Source organism: Hypanus sabinus, chromosome 1 (assembly GCF_030144855.1).
Source record: "Hypanus sabinus isolate sHypSab1 chromosome 1, sHypSab1.hap1, whole genome shotgun sequence".
In the NCBI taxonomy this organism is placed as follows: Eukaryota; Metazoa; Chordata; class Chondrichthyes; order Myliobatiformes; family Dasyatidae; genus Hypanus; species Hypanus sabinus.
The window spans coordinates 106783-129273 of NC_082706.1; the positions used below are offsets into that span (position 1 = coordinate 106783).

Genomic DNA, 22491 nt, shown 5'->3' on the forward strand with positions numbered 1-22491 from the left:
TTCGTTTCTAGAGGAATATAGGAGCAGGGATGTGATATTGAGGTTCTATATGGTGCAGGTAAGACCTCACTTGGAGTACTGTGTGCAGTTTTGGGCTCCTTATTTAAGAAAGGATGTGCTGATGTTGGAGAGGATTCAGAGAAGATTCACTCGAATGATTCCGGGAATGAGAGGATTAACATATGAGTAAAAATTGACCGCTCTTGGACTGTACTCCTTGGAGTTTAGAAGAATGAGGGGGGACCTCATGGAAACGTATCAAATGCTGAAAGGCATGGACAGAGTGGATGTGGCAAAGTTGTTTCCCGTGGTGGGAAATGATCAGCCATGATCTCAGAATGGTGGTGCAGACTCGAGGGGCCAAATGGTCTACTTCTTCACCTATTGTCTATTGAAGTGTACCAGTTCACAGAAATGGAGGGAGTTTGGATAGAAAATCTTGATAATATATTTTATTACACTCTCTCAGAAATCCCATTATGATAGTAACCTCCTTGTTTGCTGGAGAAATTGTGGAAATCAAAATGCAAACCATTATCATATTTTCTGGGAATGCCCCATTATCAAAGACTATTGGAGTGGGATACACAGTGCCCTACAAGACATCTTTAAATGTGAAATACCCTTAGAAAGTAAGACCATATATTTTGGGTATATATATCAAGAATGGTTGAAAAGAGATAAATAATGAATATACTGTTGGTGGCTGGTAAACAAATGCTTACTAGGAAATGGTTATCACAGGAGAGCTCAACCTTAAATGCATGGATGGAAATTACAATGGACATTTACAAAGTGGAGAACATAACAGCATCTGTTAATCATAAGTTGGAACAATTTGATTCATACTGGGAAAATGGTTTAACTACATAACACCTCATAGGCCTGATTTTATTTTCACAAATCAAGTCGTCACCTTTTATTGTCATTTTGACCATAACTGCTGGTACTGTGCACAGTAAAAATGAGACAATGTTTTTCAGGACCATGGTGCTACATGAAACAGTACAAAAACTACACTGAATTACGTACAAACAACACAGAAAAAGACTGCACTAGACTACAGACCTACCCAGGACTGCATAAAGTGCACAAAACAGTGCAGGCATTACAATAAATAATAAACAAGACAATAGGCACAGTAGAGGACAGTAAATTGGTGTCAGTCCAGGCTCTGGGTATTGAAGTGTCTGATGGCTTTGGGGAAGAAACTGTTACATAGTCTGATTGTGAGAGCTAGAATGCTTTGGTGGCTTTTCCCAGATGGCGGGGGGAGAAGAGTTGCGTGGGGTCCTTCATAATGCTGTTTGCTTTGCGGATGCAGCGTGTAGTGTAAATGTCTGTAAATGCCGGGAAGAGATGATCTTCTCAGCTGACCTCAATTTCTGAATCAGGCAGTGATGCTGCTGCTCAGGATGCTCTCAATATAACCCCTGTAGAATGTGATGAGGATGGGAGGTGGGAGATGGACTTTCCTCAACTTTTGCAGAAAGTAGAGATGCTGCTGGGCTTTCTTTGCAATGGAGCTGGTGTTGAGGGACCAGGTGAGATTCTCTGCCAGGAGAACAATCAATGAATATGTTGTAAAAGAAAAGATCACTTCCTACTTGTACATAGATTTCTCCTTTTGTTTGTTCTTTCTTTCCTCTCTTTTCTATAAGTGTATACCTCAGATAAATATTATGTGGAGATTTGTGGCACTTATGACTATATGATATATATGTACAATATCTGAAATACATCTTATGGAAATGTTTGTTTGATAATGAACTTCAATAAAAAATAAATTGCAAAAAAAGAAAAGACATCTTGTAGGCATTCAACAAATTCACTCTCTTGAGATCCATTACCAACCTGATTTTCCCAATCGACCTGCATGTTAAAATCTCCCATGACTACCATAACATTGCCCTTTTGACTCGCCTTTTCTATTTCCTTTTGTAATTTGTAGTTCACCTCCCAGCCACTGTTGGGAGGCCTGTATATAACTGCCATCAACATCTTTTTACCCTGCAGTTTCTTTACTCAAACCACAAGGATTCAACATTTTCCGATCCTATATCACATCTTTCTACCGATGTGATGCCATTCTTTACCAGTAGAACCCACACCACCCCCTCTGCCTACCTTTCTATTGTTACATACCCCGTAACTGGGTGTCTTACCAGCAAAAATAGAAGTATCCGTTGGAGTCTGGTACTATTTTCAAAACAGTGTTTATTAGTAAAAATATACAAATAAATATCAACAATGCAAATATACAGATAATACATGTTAGCAATACTAAGCCTAAAAGTGTGGGTATAATAATAATAATAAACAAGCTCTATCGATGTCTAGGGGATAATGAATTGTCATATGTTAATATAAAGTTCAGTTCAGTTCATACAGGCTGAGGTAGTTGTTGGTCGATGTGTTGTAATTGTTGGAGAGAGAGAGAGAGAGAGAGAGAGAGAGAGAGATCAAACAGTGACAGCCAGTCAAACCTTCCTTTACGATCTTGATCCGTTGATGTGTTGTTGTGGCCATTCAGGTATGACCCCTTTAGCTAGACCGTTCTTCTATGGTGGACTCGTCACCCAGGCAAGGGTGGACACACACACAAGCCCCCACTGGCCTCGCTATAAACACTGTGAGTTAAAATTGACCGATCCTTCGTTCGGTCTCCGATGCCCCACCCTTTCTCGTGGGTTCCAACACTTAAGCAGTGCTCACTAGTGTGTCTCTTGGTGCGTCTCCTGGTGTGTCTGAGGGGTGTCTCCCCAGACCTCACTTTTATCCCTACTCACGGGGTCTCAGGTGTCAATCAGTTTTGAATGGCTTAGCCCATCAAACCAGCCCACTCTGGCTGTCCACTGAGGAATTTTAATGAACAGAATGGTACCAAGTAAACAATCTTTCTCCGTAGCCATAAGTCTTACAGGAGTCATAATACGGTGGAACAACAAGTCTCTTCCTTCCTGTGTTATCTCGCCCTTGTCTGAAGCAAATGTTCTAGTCCCAGTATGTTTTTGTTCCATCTCTTTCTCTCTCATTAGCAGCCTGGCAACAGTAACAGTTTGTAATTCTCCCAGGGGAGGGGGACATTGGCAACCTTGCACCCTTCTGCCCATCAGAGCTGTTCATCCTTTGCAACACTATCCATAGAACCATAAAACATTACAGTACAGAAACAGGCCTTTTGGCCCTTCTTGGCTGTGCCAAACCATTTTTCTGCCTAGTCCCACTGACCTGCACCTGGACCATAGTCCTCCATACACCTCTCATCCATGTACCTGTCCAAGTTTTCTTAAATGTTAAAAGTGAGCCTGCATTTACCACTTCATCTGGCAGCTCATTCCATACTCCCACCACTCTCTGTGTGAAGAAACCCCCCCCCCCCAATGTTCCCTTTAAACTTTTCCCCCTTCACCCTTAACCCATGTCCTCTGGTTTTTTTCTCCCCTAACCTCAGTGGAAAAGCCTGCTTACATTCACTCTATCTATACCCATCATAATTTTATATACCTCTATCAAATCACCCCTCAATCTTCTATGCTCCAGGGAATAAAGTCCTAACCTATTCAACCTTTATCTGTAACTCAGTTTCTCAAGTCCCGACACCATCTTTGTAAACCTTCTCTGCACTCTTTCAACCTTATTAATATCCTTCCTGTAATTTGGTGACCAAAATTGCACCCATATAATGTGTAATCATGGGCATTTAGCTGCCAACAACAACTATCCTTCAGCCAAGATTCAGTGATGGTCACAACATCATACCTGGCAATCTGAAATAGGGGCAACAAGATTATTTCTTATGCTACGTGCATTTAGATACAACACCTTGAGTACCATATTCGCTATCCTTTCTGATTCTGCATCCCTAATGTTTTGATACTTAGCCTGTTGGCTGCAACTAAGTCCTATCACCTACCTGCTCTTCCTGACAGTCTGACTGCACGCTATCTTTACTGTCCTATCCTGAGTCCCTTCACTCTGGTTCCCATCCCCCTGCCGAATCAGTTTAAACCCTCCCAACAGCTCTAACAAACCTGCCCATGAGAATATTGGTGCAACCTGTCACTTTTGAACAGGTCATATCTCCCCCAGAAGAGATCCCAATGATCCAAGAACCTGAAGCCCTGCCCCCTGCACCAGCTTCACAGCCATGCATTTATCTACCAAATCATCTTGTTCCTAACCTCAGTGCTGCATGGCACAGGCAACAATACAGAAATTACTACAAGGGAGGTCCTGGTTCTCAGCTTTCTACCTAGCTTTCTAAATTCTGTTTTCAGGACCTCATTGCTCTTCCTTCATATGTCATTGGTACCAATATGTACCAAAACATCTGGCTACTCCTCCTCCCTATCCAAAATGCATGGACATGATCTGAGACACCCCTGACCCTGGCACCTGGGAGGTAACATACCATCCGGGTGTCCTGTTCACATCCCTAGAATCTCCTGTCTGTTCCCCTCACTACTGAGTCCCTTGTCAATACCACTCCCTTCTTCTCTTTCCCTTCTGCACCACGGACCTATGCTCAGTGCCTGTAATGCGGTTGCCGTGGCATTCTCCCAGGAGGTCATCCCCCACAAAAGTATTCAAAGCAGTATACTTGTGTTTGAGGGAAATGGCCACAGGAGTGCTTTGCTCTAACTGCCTATTTTCATTTCTCCTGACAGTCACCCAGGTACTCAGCTCCTGCAACTTCGGGGTGGCTACTTTCCTGTAACTTTGATCAATTAATCTCCTCGCTCTCTCATACAAACCAAAGGTCATCCAGTTGCTGGTCTAGATCCCTAACATGGTCTTCAAGGAGCTGCAGCAGAATGCACTTCATGCAGATATAGTTCCCTGGGAGACTAGGAGTTCTCCAACATCCAGCACGAAGAACATACCACAGCCATTTAAATGGTACAGTAAGAGAGGAAAAAAAGATAAAAAGGAAACCTTAACAGACATTTTACACAGAGTCAATGCCTCTTCCGAGCCAAAGCCTCTTTTGAGCCAAAGCCTGTTGCTTCTACTCTCACCACCAGCCAGTCTGCTTATCCCTTCTGTACTTTTAGTTAGTTTGTAGAGCTCTGTTCATGCTGAGCTCTATTACATGGAGTGCTGCCACAAGAAAGCAATGTCCATCATTAAAGACCCCCACCATCCAGACCATGCTATCTTCTCACTGCTAGGCCTATAAAAATAACTAAGTTATCAGGGAATTTGGCCTGAGCTGGAATCAGTTTTTCTGTTCCTATGATAAATGACTTGTCTGTTGTTACAGTCAATAAATTGTCATCAGAGAAAACTTCCTTTATCTTTTGCTTCTGAAACGTTTCTTAGTAATTCTATTAACCCTTCAATATCAAAGCCATGTTCTTGGTGTCAATAGTGTCATCCATGAGAACCCTCTCTCACTTGCAGATCAGAAGATTGTGAGTCCCACTCCATTGATATTTGCATAAAATTAGGAAAAATATTCCAATGTAGCATTGAGGTGCTGCTACACTGTGGAAAATGTCATCTTCTAGCAGAGATATTGAACTGAGGCTCATGCAGATGTGTGGAAAAGATCCATGGCATTATTTCAAAGAAGAGTTGGGATCTTATCCTTTGTGTCCAGGACAATTTTCTTACCATTCAGACAAACACTAAAATTAAATATTTGGTCATTATCACATTGCTGTTTGTAGGAGTTGGCCGTGTACATATTGCACATTGCAAAAGTGGCTCTCTTGGCTATAAGGCAACTTAGGTCTTTTTGAGGATGCATTATAAATCTGAGTCATGCTTTACTTATATAATTGTCCATCATTGTACTCAACTGAAATACTTGTAACTTTAACAGGTTCTCAGATTAACTACTTGATGAAAAAGCTGCGTATTTACATCTCATCTGATGCACAGATCAACATCAGTAATGTGAACAGTCAAAACCTTGCCTACCTGGCGAGCTGCATTCACGAGGCGGTGGTCTCCAGTTCTGAAGATAGTCCAGTCAGCACATTAAACAATTAATGTTCAATTTCATTGTTTAAATATTCACTTTTCATGTTGGCTTTACGTAATGTGATAAAATGGACTATTTCTAATCACATTGATATTTAAATGAGCTTTATTAGAGTTACAAAAGAACAATTAAAGGCATGTTAACAGAGTCAAAGTTGTCTCAGTAATAGGAAACAGGAGGTGATAGTGGCGGGGTGCTTTGAATGGAAGTCTATAGGGATCAGTCCTTTGAATTTTGCTTTTTGTTATATACATCAACAATTTGGATATGGATTGGGGGGTGTAATTAGCAAGTTTGTAGATGACACAAATTTTGGTGGCATTGTTAAGGAGGAGGTTACAGAGCAATACTGATCAACTTAGCAAGAAATAGCAGCTGTAATTTAATCGCAATAAGTATGAAGTGATTATAATTGGGTTTAGAATTAGCTTGCCCACAGAAGGCAGAGGGTGGTAGTAGATGGAACATATTCTGCCTGGAGGTCTGTGGCCCCTGTTCTGCTTGATTTTTAGAAATGACTTGGATGGGAAGGTAATTTTGTAGTTGACATGGTGTGGATAAGCTAAATGTTGTCATAGGTTAGAATGTGACATTGATTAGATGAAGAGCTGGGCTGAGAAGTAGGCAGATGGAGTTCAATCAGGAGAAATATGAATTGTTACACTTTAGAATGTTGAAGGCAGAGTACAAGGTCATTGGCAGGATTTTTTAGCAGTTTAGGTGAATAAAGGGTTCTTGGGGTCCACGTCCATAGATTCCTCAAAGCTGCCACGCAAGTTGTTAAGATGACATCAAGTGCGTTGACCTTCATTAGTTGGTGATTTGAATTCCAAAGCCATAAGGTAATGTTGCAGCTCTATAAAACTCTGGTTAGACCAGACTTGGAGTATTGTGTTAAGATACTGCCTCATTATAGGAATGATGTGAAAGCCTTAGAGAGAGTGCATAGGAGATTTACCATGATGATGCCTGGATTAGAGAGCATGTTTGATGAGGAAAGGTTAAGCGAGCTAAGATGTTTCTGTTTGAATCAAAGAAGCATGAGAGATGGCCTGGTAGAGGTGTATAAAATTATAAGAGGGATTGATAGACTAGACAGCTAGAGAATGTTTTCCAGGATGGGAGTGGTTAATAAAAGGGGAGATACTGTAATTTTAAGGTGACTGGAGGAAGCTATAGGGGAGTTTGTCAGAAAAAGTATTTTTTACATAGGGGAACCTGCTGCCAGGGGTGGTGGTAGATGCAGATACATTATGGACATTTAAGAGACTCTTAGATATGCACATGGATGAGATGATAGAAAAATGGAGGGCTATGTAAGAGTGAAAGGGTTAGATTGATTATGGAGTAGGTTAAAAGACTGGCATGTCTAGGACAGAAGGGCCTGTACTGTTCCATGTCTATGATGATGGTGGAGGCAGGTACTCACAACGTTTCAAAATTATCTGGGTAAGTGCCTGAATCATTGAATAATTAGAAGGGTTTGTGTTGGTAAATGCAATGAGTTTGGTTGGATTATTGATGGACAGCATGAATCTGGTGAGCTGAAAGTCTTGTTTCTGTGCTAAATGCTTCTGCCATCTCAAATTCATGATTCAGTTTTTGCAGGCTGAAGCAGTTGCCACTGAAACAATGAAAGACATTGACATATTTGGTATCCTTCACTTTCAGCTCATATTAAACAACAAAATGCTGGGAATGTGAGGTGATTATCTGTGCAGTGAGACCAATAATACATTCAGGATGATAGTCAACATCACCAAACTATTTCACCACAGTGATTTTAGAAGGAGGGTCACAGGGAAAAATAAACTCAGGTAAATTATGTTTTGAGAATTATATTTCAAAAATTTCTAGAATCTTGTAAAATGATATGCTATAGTTACAACTGTTCCATTTCTGGACCAGGAGTTATCATTATTACATTCATCCATAAGACTGTAAGACATAGGCCATTCAGCACATCGGGTCTGCTCCACCATTCCGTCATGGCTGATCCCAGATGCCACTCAAGCCCATACACCTGCCTTCTCACCATAACCTTTGATACACTGACCAATAAGGAGACTGTCAATTTTTTGCTTTAACCATACCCATGGACGGCCTCCACTGCAGTCTGTGGCAAAGCATTCAACAGATTCATCACTTTCTGGCTAAAAAAGCTCCTCTTTATCTCTGTTCTAAAAGGTCACCCCTTCAATTTTGAGGCTGTGCCCTCTAGTTCTGGACAACCCCCACCATAAGAAACATCCTCTCCACATCTACCTTATATGGTCATTTAAACATTTGGTAGGTTTCAAGGAGATCCCCCCATTCTTCTAAGTTCTAGTGAGTACAGGCCCAAAGTTGCCAAATGCTCCTCATAAGTTAACCCTTCACTCCTGGAATCATCCTCATGAATCTCTTCTGGACTCTTTCTCTAATGATAATACTTCCTTACTGAGGTATGAAGCCCAAAACTGTTAACAATCAAGTGCAAGCTGACTAGTGTCTTAAAAATCCTCAGCATTACCTCCTTGTTTTTATATTCTGTTCCCCTTGAAATAAATGCCAACATTGTATTTGCTTTCTTTACCACAGACTCAACCTGTAAATTAACTTTCTGGAAGTCTTGCATGAGGACGCCTAAGTCCCTCTGCACCTAGAATGTTTGAATTTTCTCCCCATTTAGATAATAGTCTGCACTTTTGTTCCTTTCACCAAAATGCATTATCATACATTTCCCAACACTATATTCCATCTGCTGTTTCTTTGCCCAATCTTCTAATTTTTCTTAAGTCCTTCTACAATCATGCTGCTTCCTCAGCAATACCTACTCCTCCACCTGTCTTCGTATCATTTGCAAACTTTGCCACAAAGGCATCAATTCTATTATCGAAATCATTGACAAACAATGCGAAATGTAGCGGTCCCAGTACTGACCCTGAGGAACACCACTAGCCACTGGCAGCCAACTAGAAAAGACCCCCTTTATTCCCACTCACCCCCTCCTGCCTGCCAGCCATTCCTCTATCCATACTAGTATCTTTCCTGTCATGACATGGGATTTTATCTTGTTAAGCAACCTTATGTGTGGCACCTTGTCAAATGTCTTTTGAAAATTACTCCCTGCTTGCTACTTCCTCAAAAAACTCTAACAGATTTGTCAAGCAAGCTATCCCTTTACAGAACCCATGCTAACTTTGATTTATTTTATCATTAGTCTCCAAGTACCCCGAAACCACATCCTAAACAATAGACTTAACAACCACTCTTTCCCAACCACTGAGATTAAGCTAACTGGCCTATATTTCCTTTCTTTTGCCATCCTTCTTAAAGAGTGGAGTGACATTGCAATTTTCCAGTCCTCTGGAACCATGCCAGAATCAAGTGATTCTTGAAAGATCATGACCAATACATTCGCTATCTCTTCAGCAACCTCTTTCAGAACTCTGGGATGTAGTCTGTCTGGTCCAGGTGACTTATCCAACTTAAGACTTTTCAGTTTGCCTAGCACTCTTTCCTTTGTGATAGCAATGTAAATCACTCCTGCTCCCTGACACTCATGGACCTCTGACGCACTGCTAGTGTCTTCCATAGTAAAGACAAGCAAAATACTTATTAAATTCATCTGGTATTTCTTTGTCCTCCGTCACTATCTCACCAACATCCTTTTCCAATGGTCCAATATCAACAATCACCTTCCTTTTATTTATATAACTGATAAACCTTTTGGTATCCAGCTTTATATTATTGGCTAATTTGCCCTCATACTTAATCTTTTCTCTTCTTTTGGTTTTTTTTTTCCAGTTACCTTTTATTGGATTTTGAAAGTTTCCCAATCATCCAACTTCCCACTCACTTTTCCTACCTTATGTGCCCTTTCCTTGACTTTTATGCAGTCTTTAACTTCCCTTGTCAGCCACGGTTGCCTAGCCCTGCCATTTGAGAACAGTGGGGCATATCTATCCTGCGCCTTGTGAACTATTCTCAGAAACCTCAGCAACCTCTGTTCTGCCATCCTCCCCCCAGTATTGTCCTTCAATGAGGGAGGCAAGCTCCTTTCTCATGCCCTTTATTCCCTTTATTCCATTGTGTTACTGATACACCTTATTTATGCTTCTCCCTCTCAAATTGCGGTATGAATTCAATGTTAATATGATGACTGGCTCCTAAGGGTTTCCTTTACTTTCAGCTCCCTAATAAAATCTGGATAGGCCAGTTAGTTTAACATCTGTATTGAGAAAATGCTTGAAGCTATCATTAAAGAAGAAATAGCGAGGCATCTGGAAAGGAATGGATTCATCAGGCAGATGCAGCATGGATTCAGCAAAGGCAGGTCCTGTTTGGCAACTGACTGTAGTTCTTTGAGGATATAATGGGCGCAGTGAATAGAGGGGAAGAGATGGGTGTTATTTACTGAGATTTCCAGAAGGCGTTCAATAAGGTGCCGCATAAAATACTTATTCATAAGATAATGATGCATAGAGTTGGGGGTGATGTATTAGCATGGACTGAGGATTGGTTATCTAATAGAAAGCAGAGAGTTGGGATACATGGATGTTACTCTGGTTGGCAATCAGTGGTGAGCGGTATGCTGCAGGAATCAGTGCTGGCCCACAACTGTTCACGATATACATTAACGATCTGGAAAAGGGGACCAAGTATAATGTATATAAATCTGCTGATGACAGTAAATAGGGTGGAAAAGCAAACTGCACAGAAGGTATGGAGAGTCTGAAGAGAGATATAGGTAGGTGAAGTGGATGGGCAAGGCTCTGGCAGGTGGAGTACGATGTTGGTAAATGTGATTTCATCCACTTTCGAAAAAAAAAATGGAAGATCAGAATAAACCACCTCACACTTATCTGGTTTGAACTCCATCTGCCACTTTCCAGCCCAGTTTTGCATCTTATCAATGTCCCGCTGTAACTTCTGACTGCCCTCCACACTATCCACAACACCCCAACCTTTGTGTCATCAACAGATTTACTCACCCATTCCTCCACTTCCTCATCTAGGTCATTTATAAAAATCACGAAGAGAAGGCGTCCCAGAACAGATCCCTGAGGCACACTACTGGTCACTGACCTCCACGCAGAATATGACCCATCTACAACCACTCTTTGCCTTCTGTGGGCAAGACAGTTCTGGATCAAAGCAATGTCCCCTTAGATTCCATGCCTCCTTACTTTCTCAATAAGCCTTGCATGGGGTTCCTTTTCAAATGCCTTGCTGAAATCCATATACACTACATCTACTGCTCTTCTTTCATCAATGTGTTTAGATACATCCTCAAAAAATTCAGTCAGGCTTGTAAGGCACTACCTGCCTTTGACAAAGCCATGCTGACTTCTTAATCATATTATGCCTCTCCAAATGTTCATAAATCCTGCCTCTCAGGATCTTCTCCATTAACTTACCAACCACTGAAGTAAGAATCACCTGTCTATAATTTCCTGGGCTATCTCTACTCCCTTTCCTGAATAAGGGAACAATATCTGCAACCCTCCAGGCTGGCTGGTGGTGTAGCAGCATCAGCGCCAGAGTTTGGAGCGAAGGCTCCTGAGTTCAAATCCAGCCGACTCCCTTCCCTTGCACACTTTCCATCCGGCTGGGTTGAGCATTGAGCTATCAACTCAGCCTCGTAAAAATAAGAAAGCCTGCTAAAAAAACGCCATCACGACGGCATCCCGATGATTCCACTTGGAGTAATGGGCTTTCATCTTCTTCATCCACAACCCTCCAATCCTCCAGAACCTCTCCTGTCCCCATTGATGATGCAAAGATCATCGCCAGAGGCTCAACAATCTCCTCCTTGCCTCCCACAGAAGCCTGACATACATCTCATCTGGTCCCAGTGACTTATCCAACTTGATGCTTTCCAAAAGCTCCAGCACATCCTCTTTAATATCTACATGCTCAAACTTTTTAGTCCGCTGTAAGTCATCTGTACAATCACTAAGATTCTTTTTCGTAGTGAATACTGAAGCAAAGTATTCATTAAGTACCACACCCAAAATCACCCCTTGCCTGCTCTCTATCTCTCTGGTGTTCCCCTCCCCCTTTCTTTCTCCCTAGGCCTCCCATCCCATGATCATTTCCCTTCTCCAGCTGTGTATCCCTTTTGCCAATCAACTTCCGAGCTCTTAGCTTCATCCCTCCCCGTCCTGTCTTCTCCTATCATTTTGGATCTCCCCCTCCCCCTCCCACTTACAAATCTCTTACTATCTCTTCTTTCAGTTAGTCCCGACGAAGGGTCTCGGCCCGAAATGTCAACTGTACTTCTTCCTATAGATGCTGCCAGGCCTGCTGCGTTCCACCAGCATTTTGGGAGTGTTGCTTAGATTTCCAACATCTGCAGATTTCCTTGTATTTGCGTTCTTATTAAGTACCTCTGCTATCTCCTCCAGTTCCATACACACTTCTCCACTGTCACACTTGATTGGTCCTATTCTCTCACGTCTTATCCTCTTGCTCTTCACATACTTGTAGAATGCCTTGAGGTTTTCCTGAATCCTGTCCGCCAAGGCCTTCTCATGGCCCCTTCTGGCTCTCCTAATTTCATTTTTAAACTCCTTCTGGCTAGCCTTATAATTTACTATATCATTACATAGTTTTTTTGAACCTTTCATAAGCTTTTCTTTTCTTTTTGACTGGATTTACAGCAGACTTTGTACACCACGGTTTCTGTACCTTACCTTCCTTTCGCTGCCTCATTGGAATGCACCTATGCTGAACTCCACACAAATATCCCCTGAACGTTTGCCACATTTCTTCCATACCTTTCCCTGAGAACATCTGTTCCCAATTTATCCTTCCAAGTTCTTGCCTGAAGGCCTCATGTTTCCCTTTACTCCTATTAAATGCTTTCCTAACTTGTCTGTTCCTATCCCTCTCCAGTGCTATGGTAAAGGAGACAGAATTGTGATCACCATCTCTATAAAATGCTCTCCCACTGAGCGATCTGACACCTGACCAGGTTCATTTCCCAATACCAGATCAAGTACAGCTTCTCTTCTTGTAGGCTTATCTACATATTGTGTCATGAAACCCTCCTGAACACACCTAACAAACTCCACCCCATCTAAACCCCTTGCTCTAGGGAGATGCTAATCATATTTGGGAAATTAAAATCTCCCACCAGGACAACCCTGTTATTATTACACCTTTCCAGAATCTGTCTCCCTATCTGCTCCTCGATGTTCCTGTTGCTACTGGATTGTCTATAAAAAACACCCAATAGACTATTGACCCCTTCCTGTTTCTAACTTCCACCCACACTGACTCCATAGACAATCCATCCATGACTTCTTCCTTTTCTGCAGCCGTGACACTATCTCTGATCAATAGTACTACACCCCCACCTCTTTTGCCTCCCTCCCTGTCCTTTCTGAAACATATAAAGCTTGGCACTTGAAGTAACCATTCCTGCCCATCAGCCATCCAAGTCTCTGTAATGGCTACAACGTCATAGCTCCAAGTATTGATCCATGTTCTAAGCTGATCTGCTTTGTTCATAATACTCCTTGCATTAAAATAGACACATTTCAAACCATTGGCCTGAGCGTGTCCCTTCTCTATCACCTACCTATCCTCCCTCTTGAATTGTCTCCAAGCTTTCTCTATTTGTGAGCCAAACTCCTCTTCCTTTGTCTCTTCAGTTTGTTTCCCACCCCCCAGCAATTCTAGTTTAAACTCTCCACAGTAGGTTTAGCAAATCTACCCGCCAGGATATTGTTCCCCTGGGATTCAAGTGCAACCTGTCCTTTTTGTACAGGTCACACGTGGAGGAACTGAGGGAAATACATGTTAGTAGGGTAGTGGTGTTAGGTAAATTGAAGGGATTAAAGGCAGATAAATCCCCAGGGCCAGACGGTCTGTATCCCAGAGTGCTTAAGGAAGTAGCCCAAATAGTGGATGCATTAGTGATAATTTTTCAAAACTCCTTAGATTCTGGATTAGTTCCTGAGGATTGGAGGGTGGCTAATGTAACCCCACTTTTTAAAAAAAGGAGGGAGAGAGAAACCAGGGAATTATAGACCGGTTAGTCTGACATCGGTGGTGGGGAAAATGCTAGAGTGGGTTATCAAAGATGTAATAACAGCACATTTGGAAAGAGGTGAAATCATTGGACAAAGTCAGCATGGATTTGTGAAAGGAAAATAGAATTTTTTGAAGATGTAACTAGTAGGGTGGATAGGGGAGAGCCAGTGGATGTGGTATATTTAGATTTTCAAAAGGCTTTTGACAAGGTCCCACACAGGAGATTAGTGTGCAAACTTAAAGCACACGGTATTGGGGGTATGGTATTGAAGTGGATAGAGAATTGGTTGGCAGACAGGAAGCAAAGAGTGGGAGTAAACTGGACCTTTTCAGAATGGCAGGCAGTGACTAGTGGGGTACCGCAAGGCTCAGTGCTGGGACCCCAGTTGTTTACGATATATATTAATGATTTAGATGAGGGAATTAAAAGCAGCATCTCCAAATTTGCGGATGACACAAAGCTGGGCGGTGGTGTTAGCTGTCAGGAGGATGCTAAGAGGATGTACGGTGACTTGGATAGGTTAGGTGAGTGGGCAAATTCATGGCAGATGCAATTTAATGTGGATAAATGTGAGGTTATCCACTTTGGTTGCAAGAACAGGAAAACAGATTATTATCTGAACGGTGGCCGATTAGGAAAAGGGGAGATGCAACAAGACCTGGGTGTCATTGTACACCAGTCATTGAAGGTAGGCATGCAGGTACAGTAGGCGGTGAAAAAGGCAAATGGTATGTTGGCATTCATAGCAAAAGGATTTGAGTACAGGAGCAGGGAGGTTCTACTGCAGTTGTACAAGGCCTTGGTGAGACCGCACCTAGAATATTGTGTGCAGTTTTGGTCCCCTAATCTGAGAAAAGATATTCTTGCCATAGAGGGAGTACAGAGAAGGTTCACCAGATTGATTCCTGGGATGGCAGGACTTCCGTATGAAGAAAGACTGGATTGACTAAGCTTATACTCACTGGAATTTAGAAGATTGAGGAGGGATCTTATTGAAACGTATAAAATTCTAAAGGGATTGGACAGGCTAGATGCAGGAAGATTGTTTCCGATGTTGGGGTAGTCCAGAACGAGACGTCACAGTGTAAGGATAAAAGGAAAGCCTTTTAGGACTGAGATGAGGAAAAACTTCTTCACACAGAGAGTGGTGAATTTGTGGAATTCTCTGCCACAGGAAACAGTTGAGGCCGGTTCATTGGCTATATTTAAGAGGAAGTTAGATATGGCCCTTGTGGCTAAAGGGATCAGGGGGTATGGAGAGAAAGCAGGTACAGGGTTCTGAGTTGGATGATCAGCCATGATCATACTGAATGGCGGTGCAGGCTCGAAGGCCCGAATGGCGTACTCCTGCACCTATTTTCTATGTTTCTATCTGCTCCAAAAGAGGTCCCAATGATCCAGAAATCTGAATCCCTGACCCCTGCTCCAATCCCTCAGCCACACATTTATCCTCCATCTCACTCTATTCCTATACTCACTCTCACATGGCACAGGCAGTAATCCCGAGATTACTACCTTTGTGGTCCTGCTTCTCCACTTCCTTCTTAACACCCTGTAATCTGTTTTCAGGACCTCCTTCCTTTTCCTAATTATATCATTGGTACCAATATGTACCACATCCTCTGGCTGTTCTTCCCATTTCAGGATATTGTGGACATGATCAGAAACATCCCCGACCCTGGCACCTGTGAGGCAAACTACCATCTGTGTTTCTTTCCTGCATCCATAGAATTGTTTGTCTGACTCCCTAACTACAGAGTCCCCTACCACTGCTGCCATTCTCTTCCTTTCCTTGCCCTACTCTTATGAGCCACGTAGTCAGACTGTTGCTTCCCCCAGGTAGGCAGTCCCCCCCAACAGCACTCAAACGGGAGTACTTATTGTTAAGGGGGACAGCCATAGGGATACTCTTTAACATCTGACTCTTGCCCTTCCCTCTCCTGTTTTGTGCACTTTACGCAGTCCTGGGTAGGTCTGTAGTCTAGTGTAGTTTTTTTCTGTGTTGTTTTTACATAGTTCAGTGTAGTTTTTGTGCTGTTTCATGTAGCACCATGGTCCTGAAAAATGTTGTCTTGTTTTTACTGTGTACTGTATCAGCAATAATGATCAAAATGACAATAAAGGTGTCTTGACTTGACTGTCTGTTACCCGACTTGACTTATCTGTGTCCTGTGACCCCAGTGTGACTACCTGCCTATAGCTTCCATCGATCACCTCCTCACTCTCCCTGACCAGATGAAAGTCATCGAGTTCTCTAACGCGGTCCCTAATGAGCTGCAGCTCAACACACCTGGCACAGATGTGGCTGTCCAGGAGGCTGGGAATCTCCAGGACTTCCCACATAGAACATAGAACAATACAGCACAGTACAGGCTCTTCGGCCCACAATGTTGTACCTACCCTTAAACTTTGCCTCCCATATAACCCCCCACCTTAAATTCCTCCATATACCTGTCTAGTAGTCTCTTAAATTTCACTAGTGTGTCTTCCTCCACCACTTCTTCCATGCACCAACCACTCTCAGAGTAAAAAACCTTCCTCTCAAGTCAAGTCAAGTGAAGTCACTTTTTATTTCCATTTCGACCAGAACTGCTGGTACAGTACTGTGCATAGTAAAAAATGAGACAACGTTTTTTCAGGACTATGGTGTTACATGACACAGTACAAAAACTAGACTGAACTACGTAAAAAAAAACACAGAAAAAAACTACACTAGACTACAGACCTACCCAGGACTGCATAAAGTGCACAAAACAGTGCAGGCATTACAATAAATAATAAACAGGACAATAGGGCAGTAAGGTGACAGTCCAGGCTCTGGGTATTGAATACCTCCCTTGAACTTTCCACCCTTTACCTTAAAGCCATGTCCTCTTGTATTGAGCAGTGGAGCCCTGGGGAAAAGGTGCAGGCTGTCCACTCTATCTATTCCTCTTAATATCTTGTATACCTCTATCATGTCTTCTCTCATCCTCCTTCTCTCTAGAGAGTAAAGCCCTAGCTCCCTTAATCTCTGACCAGAACTGGACACAGTACTCCAAGTGTGGCCTAACCAGAGTTTTATAGAGCTGCATCATTACCACCTGACTCTTAAACTCTATCCCTCTACTTATGAAAGCTAATACTCCATAAGATTTTTTATCTACCCTATCTACCTGTGAGGCAACTTACAGGGATCTGTGGACATGTACCCCCAGATACCTCTGCTCCTTCACACTTCCAAGTATCCCGCCATTTACTTTGTACTCTGCCTTGGAGTTTGTCCTTCTGAAGTGTACCACTTCACACTTCTCTGGGTTGAACTACATCTGCCACTTCTCAGCCCACCTCTGCATCCTACCAGTGACTCTCTGCAATTTTCAACAATCAACAACACTATCCACAACATCACCAACCTTTGTGTCATCTGCAAACTTGCCAACCCACCTTTCTACCCCCACATCTAGGTCGTTAATAAAAATCATGAAAAGTAGAGGTCCCAGAACCGATTCTTGTGGGACACCACTAGTCACAACCCTCCAATCCGAATATATTCCCTCCACCACGACCTTCTGCTTTCTGCAGGCAAGCCAACTCTGAATCCACCTGGCCAAACTTCCCTGGATCCCATACTGTCTGATTTTCTGAATAAGCCTAGTGTGTGGAATCTTATCGGATGCCTTACTAAAATCCATGTAGATCATATCCACTGTACTACCCTCATCTATATGCCTGGTCACCACCTCAAAGAACTCTATTAGGCTTGTTAGACATGCTGACTGTCCCTGATCAGACCATGATTCTCTAAATGCCCATAGATTCTATCTCTAAGAATCTTTTCCAACTGCTTTCCCACCACAGATGTAAGGCTCACTGGTCTATAATTACTTGGACTATCTCTACTACCTTTTTTGAACAAGGGGACAACATTCACCTCCCTGCAATCCTTGGGTACCATTCCCGTGGACAATGAGGACAATAAGATCCTAGCCAGAGGCTCAGCAATCTCTTCCCTCACCTTGTGGAGCAGCCTAGGGAATATTCCATCAAGCCCCGAAGACTTATCGGTCCTAATGTATTTTAACAACTCCAACACCTCTTCTCCCTTAATATCAACATGCTGCTGAACTTCAACCTTACTCATATTGTCCTCACCGTCATCAAGTTCCCTCTCATTGGTGAATACCGAAGAGAAGTATTCATTGAGGTCCTTGCTCACTTCCACAGCCTCCAGGCACATCTTTCCACCTTTATCTCTAATTGGTCTTATCTTCACTCCTGTCAACCTTTTGTTCTTCTCATAATTGATGAATGCCTTGGGGTTTTCCTTTACCCTACTTGCCAAGGCCTTCTTATGCCCCCTTCTTGCTCTCCTCAGCCCCTTCTTAAGCTCTTTTCTTGTAAGCTCTTTTATTGCTACCCTATATTCCTCAAAAGACTCATCTGATCCTTGTTTCCTAAACCTCACGTATGCTGCCTTCTTCTATCTGACTAGATTGTCCACCTCACTTGTCACCCATGGTTCCTTCACCCTACCATTCTTTATATTCTTCACCGGGACAAATTTATCCCTGACATCCTGCAAGAGATCCTTAAACATCGACCACATGCCTATAATACATGCAAGGGGTTTCTTCTTTATGTTACTGCGTGTGTTGATCAAAATGGCTTCTTTGTTATGATAACTAGAGAGGGAGTGCTTTCCCTCGCAGCTTTGTTTGGGTTAAAATTGTATTCATTTGTTGACCAATTGGGATAGATGTTATTTGCTCTTCTGAGTCTGTAAGCTATTGTTGGCGGGCTTTTGGGGGGTCGGCGCAAGGGGGTGAGAGAGAGAGGACACGATGATGTAAGCTGGGTGACGGAACGGACTCCGAGTGAGGGTCCGAGGCCAGGGTTTTCGGCGAGGAGAGGAGACGAAGACAGACATGCCGGGGCTGCTTGGTTGATCGCTGTGGGTGGTCCTGAGCTACAAGTCGAGGAGGTCTGAGGGGATCGAATGGTGGCCAGAAGACTTCGTTAATTGAGCTCCAGTGGTTGTGCATGAAATGGTTTGGACTTTGATAAGTTTGGCGCCTTTTACTTTTCCTTTTATATAGTATCTCTATTAAGTACATAGTTCCAGTAAGATCTATAAAGTGACCTCATTTAATCGCATATGGTGTACTGTCTGTTATTTGGTGTGTTGGGGACATCACACAGCATCCACACAAGCTGATTACCCAGTTTGGCAGGGCCGAAGGCTGACCCCCTAGATGGAAGCAAGCTGAGTGAGCCCAAGGCGTGCCAGCAGGCTACATACATTTCCCTGCAAAAACATCATCCCAATTCACACCCACAAGTTCTAGCCTTATAGTCTCATAATTTGCCCTTACCCAATTAAAAATGTTCCTGTTCTCTCTGATTCTAACCTTTTCCATGATAATGTTAAAGGCCAGAGAGTGGTGGTCACTGTCCCCTAGGTGCTCACCCACTGAGAAATCTGTGCCCTGACCCGGTTTGTTACCTAATACTAGATCTATTATGGCATTTCCCCTAGTCGGCCTGTCAACATACTGTGACAGCAATCTGTCCTGGACACACTTAACAAACTCTGCCCTGTCTAAACCATTGGAACTAATCAGGTGCCAATCAATATTTGGGAAGTTAAAGTCACCCATGATAACAATCCTGTTATTTTTGCACCTTTCCAAAATCTACCTCCCATACTGCTCTTCAGTATCTCTGCTGCTACCAGGGGGCCTATAGAATACTCACAATACAGTAACTGCTCCCTTTTCCTGACTCAAAACAGGATCCTGCTACATTACCCACCCTTTCTGTAGCAGTAATAGTATCCCTGACCTGCAATGCTACCCCTCCTCCCCTTTATCCCCCCTCTCTATCCCTTTTAAATCACTGAAATCCAGGAATATTGAGAATCCATTCTTTGCCTGGTGCCAGCCAAGCCACTACATCATAATTCCATGTATGTATCCAAGCTCTCAGTTCATCGCCTTTGTTCCTGATGCTTCTTGCATTGAAGCACTTTAGCCCTTCTACCTTACTACCTTTACACCCTTTATTCTGCTTCTCTTTCCTCAAAGCCTCTTTATATTGTTAGATCTAGCTTTACTCCATGCACTATACTCGCAGTTCTCGCATGACCTATATCCTCCTCCCCCTCACTATCTGCTCTAAGACTCTGGTTCCCCTCCCCCTGCAAATCTAGTTTAAACCCCCCGGAGCAGCACTAGCCAACCTTCCCGCAAGGATATCAGTCCCCCTCCAGTTCAGGTGCAACAGGTCCCACCTTCCCTGGAACAAGGCCCAATTGTCCAGAACCGTGAAGCCCTCCTTCCTGCATCAACTCCTTAGCCACATATTTAGCTGCATTATCTCCCTATTTCTAGCCTTACTAATACGTGACATGGGTAGCAATCCTGAGATTGCAACCCTGGAGGTTCTGTCCTTCTACTTTTCACCTAACTCCCCAAATTCTCTTTGCAGGACCTCCTCCTTCTTCCTATCCATGTCATTGATCCCTGCGTGGATCACGACATCTGGCTGCTCACCCTCCTCTTGAGAATACTGAGAACTTGATCCAAGCTATCGCGGACCCTGGCACCAGGAAGGCAACAGACCATCTGGGATTCTTGATCTCTTCCACAGAATCTCTTATCTGTCCCTCTAACTATTGAATCCCTTACCACTGCTGCTGTCCTCTTTTCCCTGCTTCCCTTCTGAGCTGAGGATGCAGTCTTGGTGCCAGAGACACAACTACTGCAACTTGTCCCTGGTAGGTCATCCCCACCAACAGAATCCAAAATGATATACTTATTATTGATAGGAACAGCCACAGGGGTGCTCTGCTTATTCTGTCTATTCCCCTTCCCTCTCCTGACAGTCACCCAGCTACCTGCCTCCTGACTTTCAGGGGTGACTATCTCCCTGTAACTCCTGTTTATTTCTGCCTCTGCCTCACGACTCTGCCTTCACATCTGACACCGAGCACAGAACACCGGCCTCACACACATACTTCTTGTCTGTATTCTACATAGGCAACCAACCTCGCTTCGACCTGTTATCGCTGAAGCCCCATTGAACTAAAGCCTTCCTACTCTGTCTCCCCCTACTCTATCACCTGCTCTATATAGCTGTCTCCTTCTAAACTCTTCTTGCTGTTCTAACTGGCTGACGTTCACGTGCTTGTGCAGTAATGCCTCGATCAAACCACTGAAGGAATAACCCAATCATTGGCTTGTCCTTTCTTACATTCATATTACACCTATCATCTACTTGTAAGCTTTGCTGGCTTATCCTCAGCTCTAGCATACTGGTTCCCATCCTACTGCCATATTAATTTAAACCACTTTCAACAGCCCTAGCAAACTTACTTGCAAGATTGTTGGTCAGATTCAAGTGCAACCCGTCCCTTTTGTACAGGTCACACCTGCCCCAGAAGAGGTCCCAATGATCCAGAAATCTGATTCCCTACCCTGATCCAATTTTTCAGCTATGCATTTATCTGCCACCTCATTCTATTCCTATCTTCCTGGTCATATGGCACAAGCAGCAATCCTGAGATTACTACTCTTGAGGTCCTGCCTCTCAACTTCCTACCTAACTCCCTGTATTCTGATTTCAGGACCTCCACCCTTTTTCTACTCATGTCATTGGTACCAATATGTACTATGACTTCTGGCTGCTTAGCCTCCCTTTTCAGAAACATTGTGGACCCTGGGATCTGGGAGGGCAACCACCATTTGTGTTTCTTTTTTGCGTTCACATAATCACCTATCTGTCCCCTTAACCATAGAGTCCCTTATTACTGCTGCCATCCTCTTCAGTTCCCTACCCTTCTGAGCCACAGGGCTAGACTCAGTGCCTGAGGCACAGCCACCGTTGCTTCCCCAGGTAGGTAGTCCTCCCCAACAGTACTCAATATGGAGTACTTATTGTTGAAGGCGATGGCCACAGGGGTGCTCTCCACTATCTGATGTTTTCCTTTCCCTCTCTTGACAGTCACCCGTTTATCTGTATCCTGTAGCTTTGGGGTGATTAGCTCCTGGTAGCTCCTCACTTTCTCTAACAAGCCAAAGGTCAGTTGGCTACAACTCCAGTTCCCTAACATGGTCTCTAAGGAGCTGCATCTCATTGCACCTGGTGAGATGTGGCCATCGGGGAGGCTGGAAGTCCCCTGGAAATCCCACATCTGACACCCAGATCAGAACACTGGTCCTGAAGCCATACCCACTATTTTTTAATGAGTTAATTAAGAAAAAGAAATAAGAAATAAACTTATTTACTTATCTCACCCCTGCCTGTTCTTGATGAAGTCTGTTGAGCCAAAGCCTTGCCACTTTGACTCAGACCACTCGAAGATAACTGCTCCACTCAACGGTACCTCTCTTTTATGGAGACTGGGTTTTTTGAAGTTCCGCTCTGGACCTGTGTGGTCTGCACCACTGTCCAATCAAAGATAGAATCAAAGTTACAATCCTTGCACTATTAT

The 22491-nt window shown here is 43.2% G+C and overlaps 1 protein-coding gene and 1 long non-coding RNA gene across 9 annotated transcripts in view; both read left to right on the forward strand.

Annotated features, from left to right (window-relative positions):
- The window catches only part of LOC132387011 (uncharacterized), a 609870-nt gene that overhangs the window by 78605 nt on the left and 508774 nt on the right, over positions 1-22491 (forward strand). The window lies entirely within an intron of this gene.
- Positions 1-22491, forward strand: part of LOC132386044 (aspartate aminotransferase, cytoplasmic-like) — a 63059-nt gene that overhangs the window by 39444 nt on the left and 1124 nt on the right. For 3 of the 8 annotated variants that reach the window (XM_059958363.1, XM_059958474.1, XM_059958715.1), the window contains exon 9: positions 5831-7649. The exons of 2 other annotated variants lie outside the window; for them this stretch is intronic. In XM_059958363.1, coding sequence (XP_059814346.1) covers positions 5831-6000 — 170 coding nt within the window. In that variant the 3' untranslated portion in view covers positions 6001-7649. 3 more of the 8 variants (XR_009509440.1, XM_059958552.1, XM_059958599.1) reach the window with 3 other exon arrangements.